This window comes from Salmo salar, chromosome 12 (genome assembly GCF_965601325.2).
Source record: "Salmo salar chromosome 12, fSalSal1, whole genome shotgun sequence".
NCBI lineage: Eukaryota > Metazoa > Chordata > Actinopteri > Salmoniformes > Salmonidae > Salmo > Salmo salar.
The window spans coordinates 49,293,982-49,308,467 of NC_138302.1; the positions used below are offsets into that span (position 1 = coordinate 49,293,982).

Below are 14,486 nucleotides of genomic sequence, written 5' to 3' on the forward strand. Positions count from 1 at the left end.
TGAGCTCTTCAGGAAGGCCATTCTACTGACAATGTTTTTTCCTATGGAGATTGCATAGCTGTGTGCTTGATTTTTTTACACGTGTCAGCAACGGGTGTGGCTGAAATAGCCAAATCTAGTCATTTTAAGTGATGTCCACATACTTTTGTAAATGTAGTGTATATGCCATGGTAACTAGTTATTACTTCATCATTGATATATAATTAGTTTTGGGTTTCTCCCAGATTTACTGAAACAAGTATTTTTTTATTTAACTAGGCAATTCAGTTAAGAACAAATTCTTATTGACAGTGACGGCCTACAGGGGAACAGTGGGTTAACTGCCTTGTTCAAGGGCAGAAGGACAGATTTTTACCTTGTCAGCCCGGGGATTCGATCCAGCAACCTTTCGGTTCCTGGCCTTAACCACTAGGCTAACCACTAGGCTACCTGCCACCCCTCGTTGTTTTTAGTCTCAAACCACCAATTGATAGCACCTTGTTTTCTAGTAAAAATAGTTTTAAAAAAACCTACATTTATGGTGTCCATATTACGACAGTCTCACAAAGAGTTACAAGGAGTTTTTGTCAGTGTCACTGAGACTGACCACAACTCCTTATAAGACTAGTAGTAACTCTCGTTGACACTGACATAATTTTTAAAACATCATCACCACTGTTAGCTAATTTCAATGAAAGCCTGCATATTTTAATAATAGCTTCATGTAATGAAAGTTTAGGTTTATTTTACATTACCTTGTTTTGTCCCTACCAGTTGGCTATGGGCTTCTCCGCTATAGGCTTCTTTCGCTTCCCACATCTCCCCCAAGTGAAATAATCAGATTTATAATTAAATAATATGCCCTGGCAAATGTTCTTTACTTGCCAATGTAATCGACAACAGTATCCCAGTTTAATATGCTGCTAGAATGTATTCGTTCCCATAGCAGCTAAATATGGAATGTACATATGCAAGTGTTTTAAGGTAACTTGGATTTTTGGTGGATTCATCCCATCATCAGGTGCTGATTTATTGTTCTTATTTCTTACAGGTACAATGTGGACACCAGAAGTTCAAACATTTCAAAACATGTAAGCACACTGGTGACTTCATACAATTAATATAAGCATACTTACATATTTGCATGACACATAGTTATCTCTTTACTTCATGAACTCTCAAGGGAGAATTAAAGCGCTTACATTTGGTTAGTATTTGATTTGATTACTTATTGGTACATTTTTTCAAGGGGAGAATGTTGGAATAATGAACAAAAAAATTAAGAAATGTTTGTTTTTTGTCTCTGCAGATTTCCAACTAACAGATCTGTTTTTCTTTCTCAATTGCAAACCTTTGTGGATGTGCAGAAGGTTAGTCAACAAAATAACTGGGTAGCACTTTAATTTATAGTGTTGAAATAACAGGGTAACATCCGGAAAGTAATAGGAAACAACAGGAATATAAGATGGCAAAGACCAGGTGAAAACGCAGTAATAATCCTTTCATAGTTAGTATGTAGCTGCTAAATAATGATATAAAGTTATATGAATTTTCCTGGTTGTTATGTAGAAACAATTATTTGTTATTGAAGAGCTATCCATAATAGAGGCTAATAAGCAAAGTTAAGTATTTAAGTAAATATTTAAGTAAGTATTTAAGACATTTCCCTCTTCTTAGCAGCACCGTTTATACTTATTAGGAATGAAACATTTGAGGAACTACAGTACATCATTCTTATACTGTGTGGGCCAACCTCAAAACGTACCTTTTGGGTCTTTGCTTGTACTGTAGCTGGGTAGTTACTTTGTCGTTGCTGTGTTGTTTTTCAGTTTTTTCCTATTACTTTCCGGTCTTTACCTAGTTATTTCAGCACTCTACTTAAGTCATTGTTATGTAAATTACTATTACTTTCTTTATAGTTTTACCATAGTTTTAGTGTACTTACGGGGGGCCTTAAAACTGTATTCTAAAGCAACGAACTGTTCCCCGGTATATTACTATTACTTTCTTAATAGTTTCCCCATATACAGTGTCTTCAGAAAGTATTCACACTACTTGACTTGTTCCACATTTTTTGTGTTACAGCCTGAATTTAAAATTGATTAAATTGAGATCTTTTTTCATAATACCGCATAATATCAAAGTGGAATTATGTTTTTACAAATTTTTACAAATGAATAAAAAATTTAAAGCTGAAATGTCTTGAGCCAATAAGTATTCAACCCCTTTGTTATGGCAAGCCTAAATAAGTTCAGGAGTAAAAATTTGCTTAACAAGTCATTAGTTGCATGGACTCAATTTCAAACACAGATTCAACCACAAAGACCAGGGAGGTTTTCCAATGCCTCGCAAAGAAGGGCACCTACTTGTAGATGGGTAAAAATAAAAAAAAGATGACATTGAATATCCGTTTCAGCATGGTGAAGTTATTGGTTACATTTTAGATGGTATATCAATACACCCAGTCACTACAAAGATACAGGCGTCCTTCCTAACTCAGTTGCTGGAGAGGAAGGAAACCGCTCATGGATTTCACCATGAGGCCAATGCATCCTGTTTGCAATAAGGCACTAAAGGAAAACTGCCAAAAAATTGGCAAAGGAATGTACTTTATGTCCTGAATACAAAGCGTTATGTTTGGTGCAAATCCAACACAACGCATCACTCTTCATATTTTCAAGCTTGGTGGTGGCTGCATCATGTTATGGGTGTTCTCGTCATCGGCAAGGACTAGGGAGTTTTTATGATAAAAAGAAACGGAATAGAGCCAAGCACTGGCAAAATCCTAGAGGAAAACTTGGTTTGGGAGACAAATTCACCTTTCAGCAGGACATTATTAACCTAAAACACAAGGCCAAATATACACTGGAGTTGCTTACCAACACGAAATTGAATGTTCCTGAGTGGCCTAGTTACAGTTTGCAGCACAGAGAGGTTCGCCATTTCGTGTAATTGCTTTGCACTGCATTTATTCACTGCAGTTATTTAATCTCATCCAGTAATAAAAGACCAGAACCGGCAGCAGTGTGTCCTGTGTCCAATTAATCTACATGCACCAGAACGCAGAACCGAAGCCAGAGCACAGTAGCCAGCGCATTCACACATAAGCCCAGACCGGCTAGACTAACAATAAATTAAGTTCCATTAATGAACATAGTAGCTTAATTACTTGTGATTGAGTTCATCTCTCTAGGGATAAATTGCATCAAATTAAGTGTGATATACATAAAGTTTGATATACAAGTTATAAAAAAAGTTACAGTAAGGCATACAGAAACTATGATGAAAATATTAAGAAAGTAATAGTAATTTACATGGTAACAGGGGAACAGCTGTTTGCTTTAGAATACAGTGTCAAGGCCTCGTAGGTACACTGAAACTACTGTATAAAGAAATTACCAGTAAGGTACATAATAATTACTCAAGTACATTGCTGAAATAACTGGATAATGACCGGAAAGAAAAAGGAATCAACGGCAAAACAAGATGGAAACAAGACAGAAACAAGCAACGACAAGGTAACTACCCAGCTGCAAGCAAAGATCAAAAAGGTACATTTTGAGGTTAGCACACATACAGTGGGCCTGAATTCAAAATGAGGCAGGGACTGGGAGACTGGTAAGGATGGAAGGAGCAATGAATGGAGCCAAATACAGGCAAATCCTTAATTACAATCTGCTTCAGAGTGCAAACAACCTTAGGACAATGACCCCAAGCATACAGCCAAAGCAATGCTGGAATTGCTTCAGAACAAAAATGTGAACGTCCTTGACTAGCCCAGCCAAAGCCCAGACTTGAATCCCATTGAAAATCTGTTGAAAGACTTGAGATTGCTGTTCACCGCCGCTCCCCATCTCATTTAACAGACCTTGAGAAAATCTGCACGGAAGAATCCAGATTTGCAGAGCTGATACCTAAGACAACTCAAAGCTGTAAACGCCACCAAAGGTGCTTCTACAAATGATTGACTCAGGGGTGTGAATACTTATGTAAATGAGATATTTCTGTATTTCATTTTCAATACATTTCAAAAAACATGTCTTCACGTTGTCATTATGGGGTATTGGGTGTAGAAGGGTGAGATTTTGTTGTTGTATTTAATCAATTTTAAATGAGGCTGTAACACAACAAAATGTGTAATAAATCAAGGGTAGGAATATTTTCTGAAGGCACTATTAGCATGATGTAGTTTCTCATATGTTTCTGTTAAATAAACAGTATTTCTTCGAAAGTTCCAAGTACATTCCTAATAAGTATAGACAGTGCTGCCGAGAAGATGGAAATGGCCTTAAATACTTACTACATAACTTTGCTTATTGGTCTCGATTATTGATTTATTTTCAGTAACAAATAATTGTTTCTACATAACAACCAGGAAAATTCATAACTTTATATCAGTATTTAGAAGCTACATACTAACTATTAATGGGTTATTACCACGTTCTTACCTGGTCGGTGTCGTCTTATGTCCCTGTTGTTTCCTATTGCTTTCCATACGTTACCCTGTTATTTCAGCACTGTAAACTAAAGTGCTATCCAGATGGTAATAGTATGGCGCTAAGGTATGGAATGCATCCCAAAGGCACCATATTCCCAGCTTTTGACCAGGACCCATAGGGCTCTGGTCAAAAGTAGTGCAGTATGTAGAATTACATATATCGTTACTGGGGACCTTGATTGATTTCCACAGGATCTATTGCATTGTATCAATCAAAATTGTATGAACAGTGAACCATGATCCGTGGACAGTAGTCACTTTCAACCGCTGCGATGCCATAGGTGTCCTTCATTTTATAGTGGTCAAGTTCAAGGATTCAGATGAATGACCTGTATAGTTGACATATTATCTTTTCAATATTTTACTGCAGTGGTCTAAAGCAGGGTTACATACCAACCTGGTCTCATAGTTTCAAGTCGGGATTTGATGTAATGTGGATGAACATCAAATCTTTACCCATTAATTCCGCTTGGTTACAGGGTTCATTCCGCATGGTTACAGGGTTTAAACAGAAACAACTCAAATGGTTAAGTTTAGGTATTCATTCCAAGTGATTAAGGTTAGGGCTATGGTTTAGGGAAAGTATAAAACTACATTTTTTTTAAAAGTGCTGTTTCCATTTAGTATCAAATACTCTCCCTGCTTGCAAGAAAGTTGAGAGCTGCTGTGGTGCAGTGGTCTAAAAAGCACGCTCTGGCTGTCAGTGTTGTGAGTTCAATCCCAATGCTGTCACATATTTCTTTTGGGGTGGGGGTGAGCGCTGAGGGTGGCATATATCGACATCATCAGGACCTTCTCAAACGTCCGAAATCGACATGTTTTTTCTGGTGACCAGGCTGCACATAGAGTGTTTCTTAAACACATAGTGTTTCTTAAACAATGCATCCTTAGGTATGCATAAAAATAAACATACAGTATTTTTTAAGTTCTAGATTGCAGGAACAAGCTGTTTCAGGCGTTTGAAAAATGCTAAATTCTCCAACTTAAGGCCAGCCCCCCTCCAGACCAACCCCTCCCCAGCCATCCTCACATACTATCTGCCCCCTCAGATTTATAGGATGCATGACACCCATGATTCAAACCCTCTGTTCCGTTCATACAGTGTATCTGTAAAAACGTAACAATAAGATCAGAGCCTGTCTGGCATGTGAGACTATGGGATTATAGGAGTGAGGTGTTGTGCTAAATCTGATGCCCCTCCAAGGCAAAGCATAATAGGAGCTAGGTGTTGTGCTAAATCTGGTACCCCTCCTTCTACAGGACTTCCTGGGCCAGATGTTCTGCACTCTGGGGGAGATCATCGGTTCCACAGGCAGTCGGCTGGAGAGAACCCTCTCGTAAGTCTACCAATATGTCTATCAAATATCTACTGTGTATCTGCTGTGTAATAGCATGCATCAAAACACGATCTGCTACTGTACGCCTCCGCATTTGACAGGCTTCCGGAATCTCACAATGTTCGCATTGTCTCGTAGATTGTGAAAAACAAGAACACAATCGTTGGTGTGTCTAAGCCCGGAGGCTTCCACTGTACAGCAGGCATGTAACTGGAGATGAATCTATTGTCAAATCTCCAGCTGAGAAGGATTGTATTTTACGAGAGCTTGAGGCAATAACACATGCTATGGCGGTAACTAGACCTGTCTGGAAGGTCAGGTGGGTTAGGGTTTGCTCAATCAAGCACAGCTACACTATTACAAAAAAAGGTGCTATCTAGAACCTAAAATGGTTACTTGGCTGTCCCGTTATACGGAACCCAAACCGGCTGGGCGTGTGCGCCATCGTGCGCCATCATGCATAAATGTATTTTGTCCCCCCACACCAAACGCGATCATGCCACGCAGGTTAAAATATCAAAACAAACTCTGAACCAATTATATTAATTTGGGGACAGGTCGAAATGCATTAAACATTTATGGAAATTTAGCTAGCTAGCTTGCACTTGCTAGCTAATTTGTCCCATTTACCTAGCTTGCTATTGCTAGCTAATTTGTCCTGGGATATAAACATTGAGATGTTATTTTACCTGAAATGCAGAAGGTCCTCTACTCCACCAATTAATCCACACATAAAACGGTCAACCGAATCGTTTCTAGTCATCTCTCCTCCCAGGTTTTTTCTTGTCTTGACTTTATATTACGATTGGCAACTTTCATAAATTAGGTGCATTACCGCCACTGTCCTCGTTCGTCTTCAGTCACACACGTGGGTATAACCAATGAGGAGATGGCACGTGGGTACCTGCTTCTATAAACCAATGAGAAGATGGGAGAGGCAGGACTTGCAGCGTGATATGCGTCAGAAATAGAATTGACTTCTATTTTAGCCCTTGGCAACGCAGACGCTCGTTGGCGAGCGCGAGCAGTGTGGGTGCAATAATTGAATAATATAGATTTCTAAATTTATTTTGCAACGCTCGCGCACACGTCGGGAGCCGTGTAGTCAGCCTGTTAGCAGAACCCTTTGAATAAACTTTCCACAGAGGGTTCTACATGGATCCCAAAGGGGTTCTATGTGGAACCAAAAAGGGTTCTCCCTGGAACCAAAAAGGTTCTCATATGGGGTCAACCGAAGAACACTTTTGGAACCCTTATATCTAAGTGTAAGGTCTTTTAAAATTATTTAAATTATATTTGAACTCATGTCAGTCGCACAACACTGGCCCAGTGAATCACTTAATACATGTGTTCCTCTGTAGCTCAGTTGATAGAGCATTGCTCGATTCCCGGGACCACCCATACGTAAACCATCTATGCACGCATGACTAAGTCGCTTTGGATGAAAGCTTCTACTAAATGGCATATATTATATTATATGTAATAGACTCAGGATGGAATTGGGCCCTTTTCAATCGAAGTCAATAGCCAAGATTTTGAGAACTCCAAAATTGAATTTGCAAGAAACAATTACAACATTTTATATATCCCGGAAAACACACTGACCAGCTTTGATTGAATGCGTCTCTGTCTCTGTCTCTCTGCCTCTCTCTCTTACTCTTTCTCTCTCTCTCGCTCTTTGTGTTTGGTGTAAGTAGCAGACAACAACACAATGCCATAAAGCACAAACTCTGAGGCCCTATTCCCACTACGAGATATGATGGAGAGTCTGAGAAGCGGGAATGGCGAAAGAGAATACTACTTTTCAAATAACATTACATCCTTGCCTTACCTTTCATTGTGGCTGGCAACGCAACATTCTTGGTCTGCAGCTCAAATTTACTGTAAATATCACAGTAGCCAGTACTAGCCAGTAAGCACAAACTATTCAACAATGACAGAAACCTTTCTTCTAAAATATATTACACATCTTGAATAATGTAACAATGCACAAGCATGTATGTGCAGACAATTAAAGTGTTTACTTTCTCCTCTGTAGGCTACACTCATTACATTTGAGCTTTAAGACAAAAGCAGAGTTGCTATGATGGTTCTTCCTTTAAAAGTTACGAGCTTATGCCGCCACCGTTAGTGGTAGATCATGGCATTCTGTCATTGCACCACACTATCACAAGGGGGCGTTAGAATGCTGATCTATCGGTAGTCTAAACCAGCGGTCCCCAACCTTTTTTGGGCCACGGACCGGTTTAATGTCAGACAATATTTTCCCGGACCGGCCTTTAACCTGTTAGGGATAGGGGGCAGTATTTTCACGGCCGGATAAAAAAACGTACCGATTTAATCTGGTTACTACTCCTGCCCAGAAACTAGATTTGGATAGAAAACACTCTAAAGTTTCTAGAACTGTTTGAATGGTGTCTGTGAGTATAACAGAACTCATATGGCAGGCCAAAACCTGAGAAGATTCTACACAGGAAGTGCCCTGTCTGACCATTTCTTGTCCTTCTGTAGCCTCTCTATCAAAAATACAGCATCTCTGCTGTAACCTGACATTTTCTAAGGCTTCCATTGGCTCTAGGAAGGCGCCAGAAAGTGGAATGATAGCTCTGCAGTCTCTGGGCGAAAAACAGCAGGGGTTTTTGGGAGTGGTCCTTCTGAGGACAATGACACTGGCGCACGCGTGCACGAGATGATTTTTTTCTTTCACTGTTTGAACGAATACAACATCTCCCGGTTGGAATATTATTGCTATTTTAAGAGAAAAATCACATAAAAATGTATTTTAAACAGCGTTTGACATGCTTCGAAGTACAGTAATGGAATATTTTGACATTTTTTGTCACGAAACGCGCCGGCGCGTCACCCTATTTCAATATAACTATGGATTATTTGGAACCAAAACAACATTTGTTGTTGAAGTAGAAGTCCTGGGAGTGCATTCTGACGAAGAACAGCAAAGGTAATCAAATTTTTCTTATTGTAAATCTGAGTTTGGTGAGTGCCAAACTTGGTGGGTGTCAAAATAGCTAGCCGTGATGGCCAGGCTATGTACTCAGAATATTGCAAAATGTGCTTTCACTGAAAAGCTATTTTAAAATCGGACACCGCGATTGCATAAAGGAGTTCTGTATCTATAATTCTTAAAATAATTGTTATGTTTTTTGTCAATGTTTATCGTGAGTAATTTAGTAAATTCACCGGAAGTTTGTGGTGGGTATGCTAGTTCTGAGCATCACATGCTAATGTAAAAAGCTGTTTTTTGATATAAATATGAACTTGATTGAACAAAACATGCATGTATTGTATAACATAATGTCCTAGGAGTGTCATCTGATGAAGATCATCAAAGGTTAGTGCTGCATTTAGCTGTGGTTTTGGTTTTTGTGACATATATGCTTGCTTTGAAAATGGCTGTGTGATTATTTTATGGAGGGTACTCTCTTGACATAATCTAATGTTTTACTTTCGCTAAGAAGCCTTTTTGAAATCGGACAGTGTGGTTAGATTAACAAGAGTTTATCTTTCAAATGGTGTGAAATAGTCATATGTTTGAGAAATTGAAGTTATAGCATTTTTTAGGTGTTTGTATTTCGCGCCACGCTATACTATTGGATATTGGTGAGGCGTTCCGCTAGCGGAATGTCTGTCCCTAACAGGTTTTAAGGTGTGGCGGATAAATACACAAAATAAAATGATACGACCGGCATAAAAACTGTGGTATTTTTTAAATATAATAAACGTGAATCCACTCTGTACTCGTATGCAACTTTATTAGCAGTGTCCTCATAACATTGCACCAACAACATAACATGAGTAACATCCTCTCTGCCCCCTAACAGCTCTCTGGTCGCTATGGTAACGTTTAAACATGCCTTAAAAATAAGATACAACACAAAAACAAAAATAAAGTGCATGAAAAATACAACTCACCATAACGCTAAATCAGTGGGAGCCCTGAGCTTGTTTCTCTGCAACGAGACGGTCCCATCTAGGGGTAATGGGAGACAATGACACTCGAAGTGTGTTGCTTATGTCCAATCTACTCCACAATTTTTTTGGGTTGCTGTCAATGCAGAAAATCCCACTTCACACAAATAGGATGTCGGAAATGGCCACAGGGTTTTCAGTGCTGTTGTGGCGATCTCAGGGTATTCTGCCATGACTTTAATCCAGAACACCGGCAGAGTTGTTGTCTCGAACATACTTTTAAGGCCGCCGTCATTTGCGATCTCCAGCAGTTGATCTTCTTCTTGCATAGACATGCTGGATTCACCTGGTTTGTTGACAAATGGGTCGCGGATCCATTCCTTGGCAGTTCGTGGGTCTTTTGTGGTTGGGAAGTAGCGCTCAAACTCTTTTAAAAGCAAAGACAGGTGATCATGCACCAGCTGGGACAATGAAGGCTCGGGCTCAGTCTCTTCCAAAATCCCCGCGAATGTTTGAAACATGTCAAATATACCTCTGTTCACGCGCCGTCCCCACAAATCCAGTTTGGCTTTAAATGCAGCTACTTTATCTGCCAACTTGAAGACAGTTGTCATTTTCCCCTGAAGTGACCGATTGAGTTCATTGAGCAGGTTGAATATGTCGCACAAGTAAGCGAGTTTTGCGACCCATTCCTCGTCACTGAAATGTGCTGCCAGCGGTGACTTTTTCTGAGAGACATCTCTGCAGCGGCTCTCGTAATTCAAACACTCTGGCCAGCAATCTCCCTTGGGATAACCATCTTATTTCTGTGTATAAGAGGTGTCTGTGCTCCACGTTTATTTTTCAAAATAAAACATCGTTCAGACTCAGATAATAAATAAAACGGAAATAATGTAAGTTATTTATTCTTTCTCTGCAGCCCGGTACCAAATGACCCGCGGACCGGTACCGGGGGTTGGGGACCGCTGGTCTAAACTGTGGCACAAATTGACTATCTTTTTGTAAATTAATTGAGACATTTTTTTTTGTCTCACTTCTCTGGCACTAGCGTCCTGCATCAGGCAACAACAACAAAAAACTGTCCGTGGTCCTGGAGTTAAGAGATAACTTAGGTAAATACAATGGGGGAGTTACACTTGACATGTGGACTGACGATTTTTGAAAAATAGGCACGGTGAGCTTTTGGTTTCTCTCCCTCTAAAAACAGAGATAAATAATTCTAAATAACAAACTGGTTCAAGAATGGCCTTTTTCACTTTATCCAGATTACAACCGCTCACTTTCGGTTATTTGAAAACAAAATCATCTCCAAAATGTTGTTATTTTTTAAACAAGCCATAGAAAGTTGGTTGCAATTTCAGTTTAATCCACCAGAAAAGGCAGAACAAATAATACAACAAATATTGTGGTTAAACTCAAATGTACTAATTGATCAAAAAAACGTAATCAGTTGGAACCTTTATCAAGTGGAAGGGGGAAAAAGTAAGGAACTTGTCTGTCAGCCCTTCAATAACATAATGTCCTAGGAGTGTCATCTGATGAAGATCATCAAAGGTAAGTGCTTCATTTAGCTGTGGTTTGGGTTTTATTGACATATATGCTTGCTTGGAAAATGGCTGTGTGGTTATTTTGGTCTATGTACTCTCCTAACATAATCTAATGTTTTATTTTCACTGTAAAGCATTTTTGAAATCGGACAATGTGGTTGGATTAAGGAGATGTGTATCTTTAAAATGGTGTAAAATAGTTGTATGTTTGAGAAATTTAAATGATTGGATTTTTTGGGGTTTTGTATTTCGCGCCACGCTGTTGCATTGGATATTGGCTAGGCGTTCCGCTAGCGGAACGCCAAGATGTAATAAGTTTTAAGGACCAAAAAATCGACAGCTCTGCCATATAGATTGCAAAATGTTTGGGAAGAGATTTTGAATGTACCGATTCCATGGCACATGGTTTATGAATAGACACACAATTTTCTGTTCCTCCTGAAAGCCCTAATCTGCTCACTTAAATGAATATAGATCCTGGTCATGGTGCTACAGTATGTTGTTACAGCATAATCAAAGTAAGGACAATCGGCAATCTGCTGTATACTTATGGCCTATTGTAACCTGGAGTCACACTTTTCCAGTACTCCTCACCCCGCCCCAAACTCCACTCTTAATACAGTTACCATTAAAAAACGAGCTGTTTATCTAAAAAAAAAAATGACATTGCGACCAAAGATAACAGACAAAATGGACATAGAAAGAAGCTTGCTTGATGAAAATTATGGTGCTTCCCGTTCCAGGGTTAGGACTGTAACCACCAGAGGACTTGAAAATGAGATTGTGAACTGCAAACAATGTTTCCACTCTGAGAAGGAGAATGGTAAATGACTGTAATTAATACAGTCATTCAATACATTGGAAGACAACAGAAGCCATCCACCCATGATGGGATATTAGCAGGACAATAGCCTCTTGCCGAGAAGGAGGGTAGGCAAGGAGGGTAATTATTAACCCTGCATTATAATTATATAAAAGCCCCTTAGATATTAGATAACAACATGTTTTCAAACACTTGTTTTTCACAAGGGCTATTATCAGGACAATAGACACCATGTGGTCCCAAAAACACCTCTCTGACATAGGGCCCAGCATATCTCTTGATGAAGTCATTGAATGTCTCGCCAGCTTTGATCCATGCCTGGGCCTGCAGCACGCAAAGTTCTTTGTTTGTCTTACAGAGCCTTACCATAAGTCCACTTAAGTTTCTTCAACTGTCTTCTGACTGTGATTAGAGTGGTGTTGATGTTGTGCCGTGATGCCAGCAGATTGCCTTTGCTGATCGCTCATCATTTTCAACCATCAGTGAGTCGATGGCTTGAATAGTCTCTCTGGAAATGGAATACAATGTAAAAATGTGCAGCATATAGTAAAGACCAGCAGTCGATTTATTTAAGCATTATTTTTAGCATTATTAGGTCTACTTTACAGTATTGTAGCCTACTGTACCTGTTCATTTTCCTGGGATTTCGCATTCGGTGTAACACAGGCAAATAGCACTGTCTGTGACCATAATCCCCAAGTCTAACAGTATTTTACCGACATGTTTAATTATTTAACGCTCCTTTCTCTTCTCTGTGCTGGAGTTCTTTTAAGAATACAAAATAATTACTATGGGAATAAATATCACTGAATGACAGAAATATTGGAATAAAGTAGGCTAATAAAGGCAACAAACTGTTGCTTACCGGAACACCCAAAGTCATTCAATTGTTATAATAGGATTTGAAGCAATAGCCTACCCGTGTGTGGTCAACTATTTCATCACCGTTTCGCGCTACTCTGAGACAAGCATGGGAGCTGGTCTTGATAAATCAATTTCATTTTTATTTCCGTTTGGGTATTTGTTAGCCTACAATTAGGTTTTGGAAATGTTAGGATTATTTTGCTCTTCACTCGCAGTCACTTCATAACCTACTCCCGACCAGTCATGTTGTACAGTGCCATATTTTCCTAACGGAAACCCTGAGGGTTTTGTTTTTTGTTTTTCTTGTAATAGAAACACCATAATATTAATCAATTAATTAAGCAACATTTCGTAAAATCAATACCATATACTATGTTCTATCAAAAAAGGTTTTAACACACTGACCAGCTTTGATTGAATATCGAATGCATCTCTGTCTCACTGCCTCTCTCTCTCTCTCTCTCTCTCTCTCTCTCTCGCTCTTTCTGTGGTTGGTGTGAGTAGCAGACAACAGCACAATGCCATAAAGCACAAACTCTGAGGCCCTATTCCCACTACAAGATATGAAGGAGAGTCTGAGAAGCGGGGTGGAGAAAGAGAATACTACTTTTCAATTAACATTACGTCCTTGCCTTATATTTCATTGTGGCTGGCAACGCAACATTCTTGGTCTGCAGCTCAAATGTACCTTAAATATCACAGTAGCCACTACTAGCCAGTAAGCACAAACTATTCAACAGTGACAAACTTTTCTTCTAAAATATATTACAGTCTTGAAAAATGCAACAATGCACAAGCATGTATGTGCAGACAATTAAAGGGTGTATTTTCTCATCTGTAGGCTACACTCATTACATTTGAGCTTTAAGACAAAAGCACAGAGTTGCTATAACAGCGTGTCTTCATCAAGTAACGTTAGCATATCAAAAATGTACAATTAACCCTCTCATACAAATATAAAAGTATACTAGGCCTAGTTTACAACAAACCGTGCTTAATTTGTATCAATATCATGCAAATCATTACATGTGGTAAAAGCAAATTGCGACTGAAAACGCGGGTATAAGTGAGGAGTGAGGAGAGGAGCTGTTTTATATGGAAGCTCATACCCGCCATCAAAATATCAGCGTGCACAATTAGTCTGTGCTTCAGTCTGATTAACTGTAACCTACTGATAACAACTATAGCTGCAGGTGGCCTAGGGAAGCCTATGCGCTCTTATCCCATCTGGGCCAGGGAAAACGTAACATCATGTTTTTATAGCCTAAGCTATGCATTTGTAGCCTAAAATAGGCACAGTTATTTGTGTTCTGTGAATGTGATCAAATTTGGTTTATATTTACACTTCGGGTGGCTAGGCGACCAATGCCTTTTTAATCCAAAATTATTGACTGGAATTAATCAATTAACACAATAGTGATGACATACTGTATGAGTATATTTTTAATTACAGCTGCAAACCCTACACGATGCAACCCTGCATACAGCAACCTCAGTCCTGTTACTTTTTG

General features: G+C 39.2%; 1 protein-coding gene across 1 annotated transcript in view; it reads left to right on the plus strand.

The window, feature by feature from the left end:
• Positions 1 to 14,486, plus strand: part of LOC106565248 (copine-9) — a 242,628-nt gene that overhangs the window by 122,999 nt on the left and 105,143 nt on the right. The window contains 3 exon segments of the mRNA XM_082959020.1: positions 1,031 to 1,070; positions 1,347 to 1,349; positions 5,738 to 5,814. Of these exon segments, the coding sequence (XP_082815146.1) occupies positions 1,031 to 1,070; positions 1,347 to 1,349; positions 5,738 to 5,814 (120 nt within the window).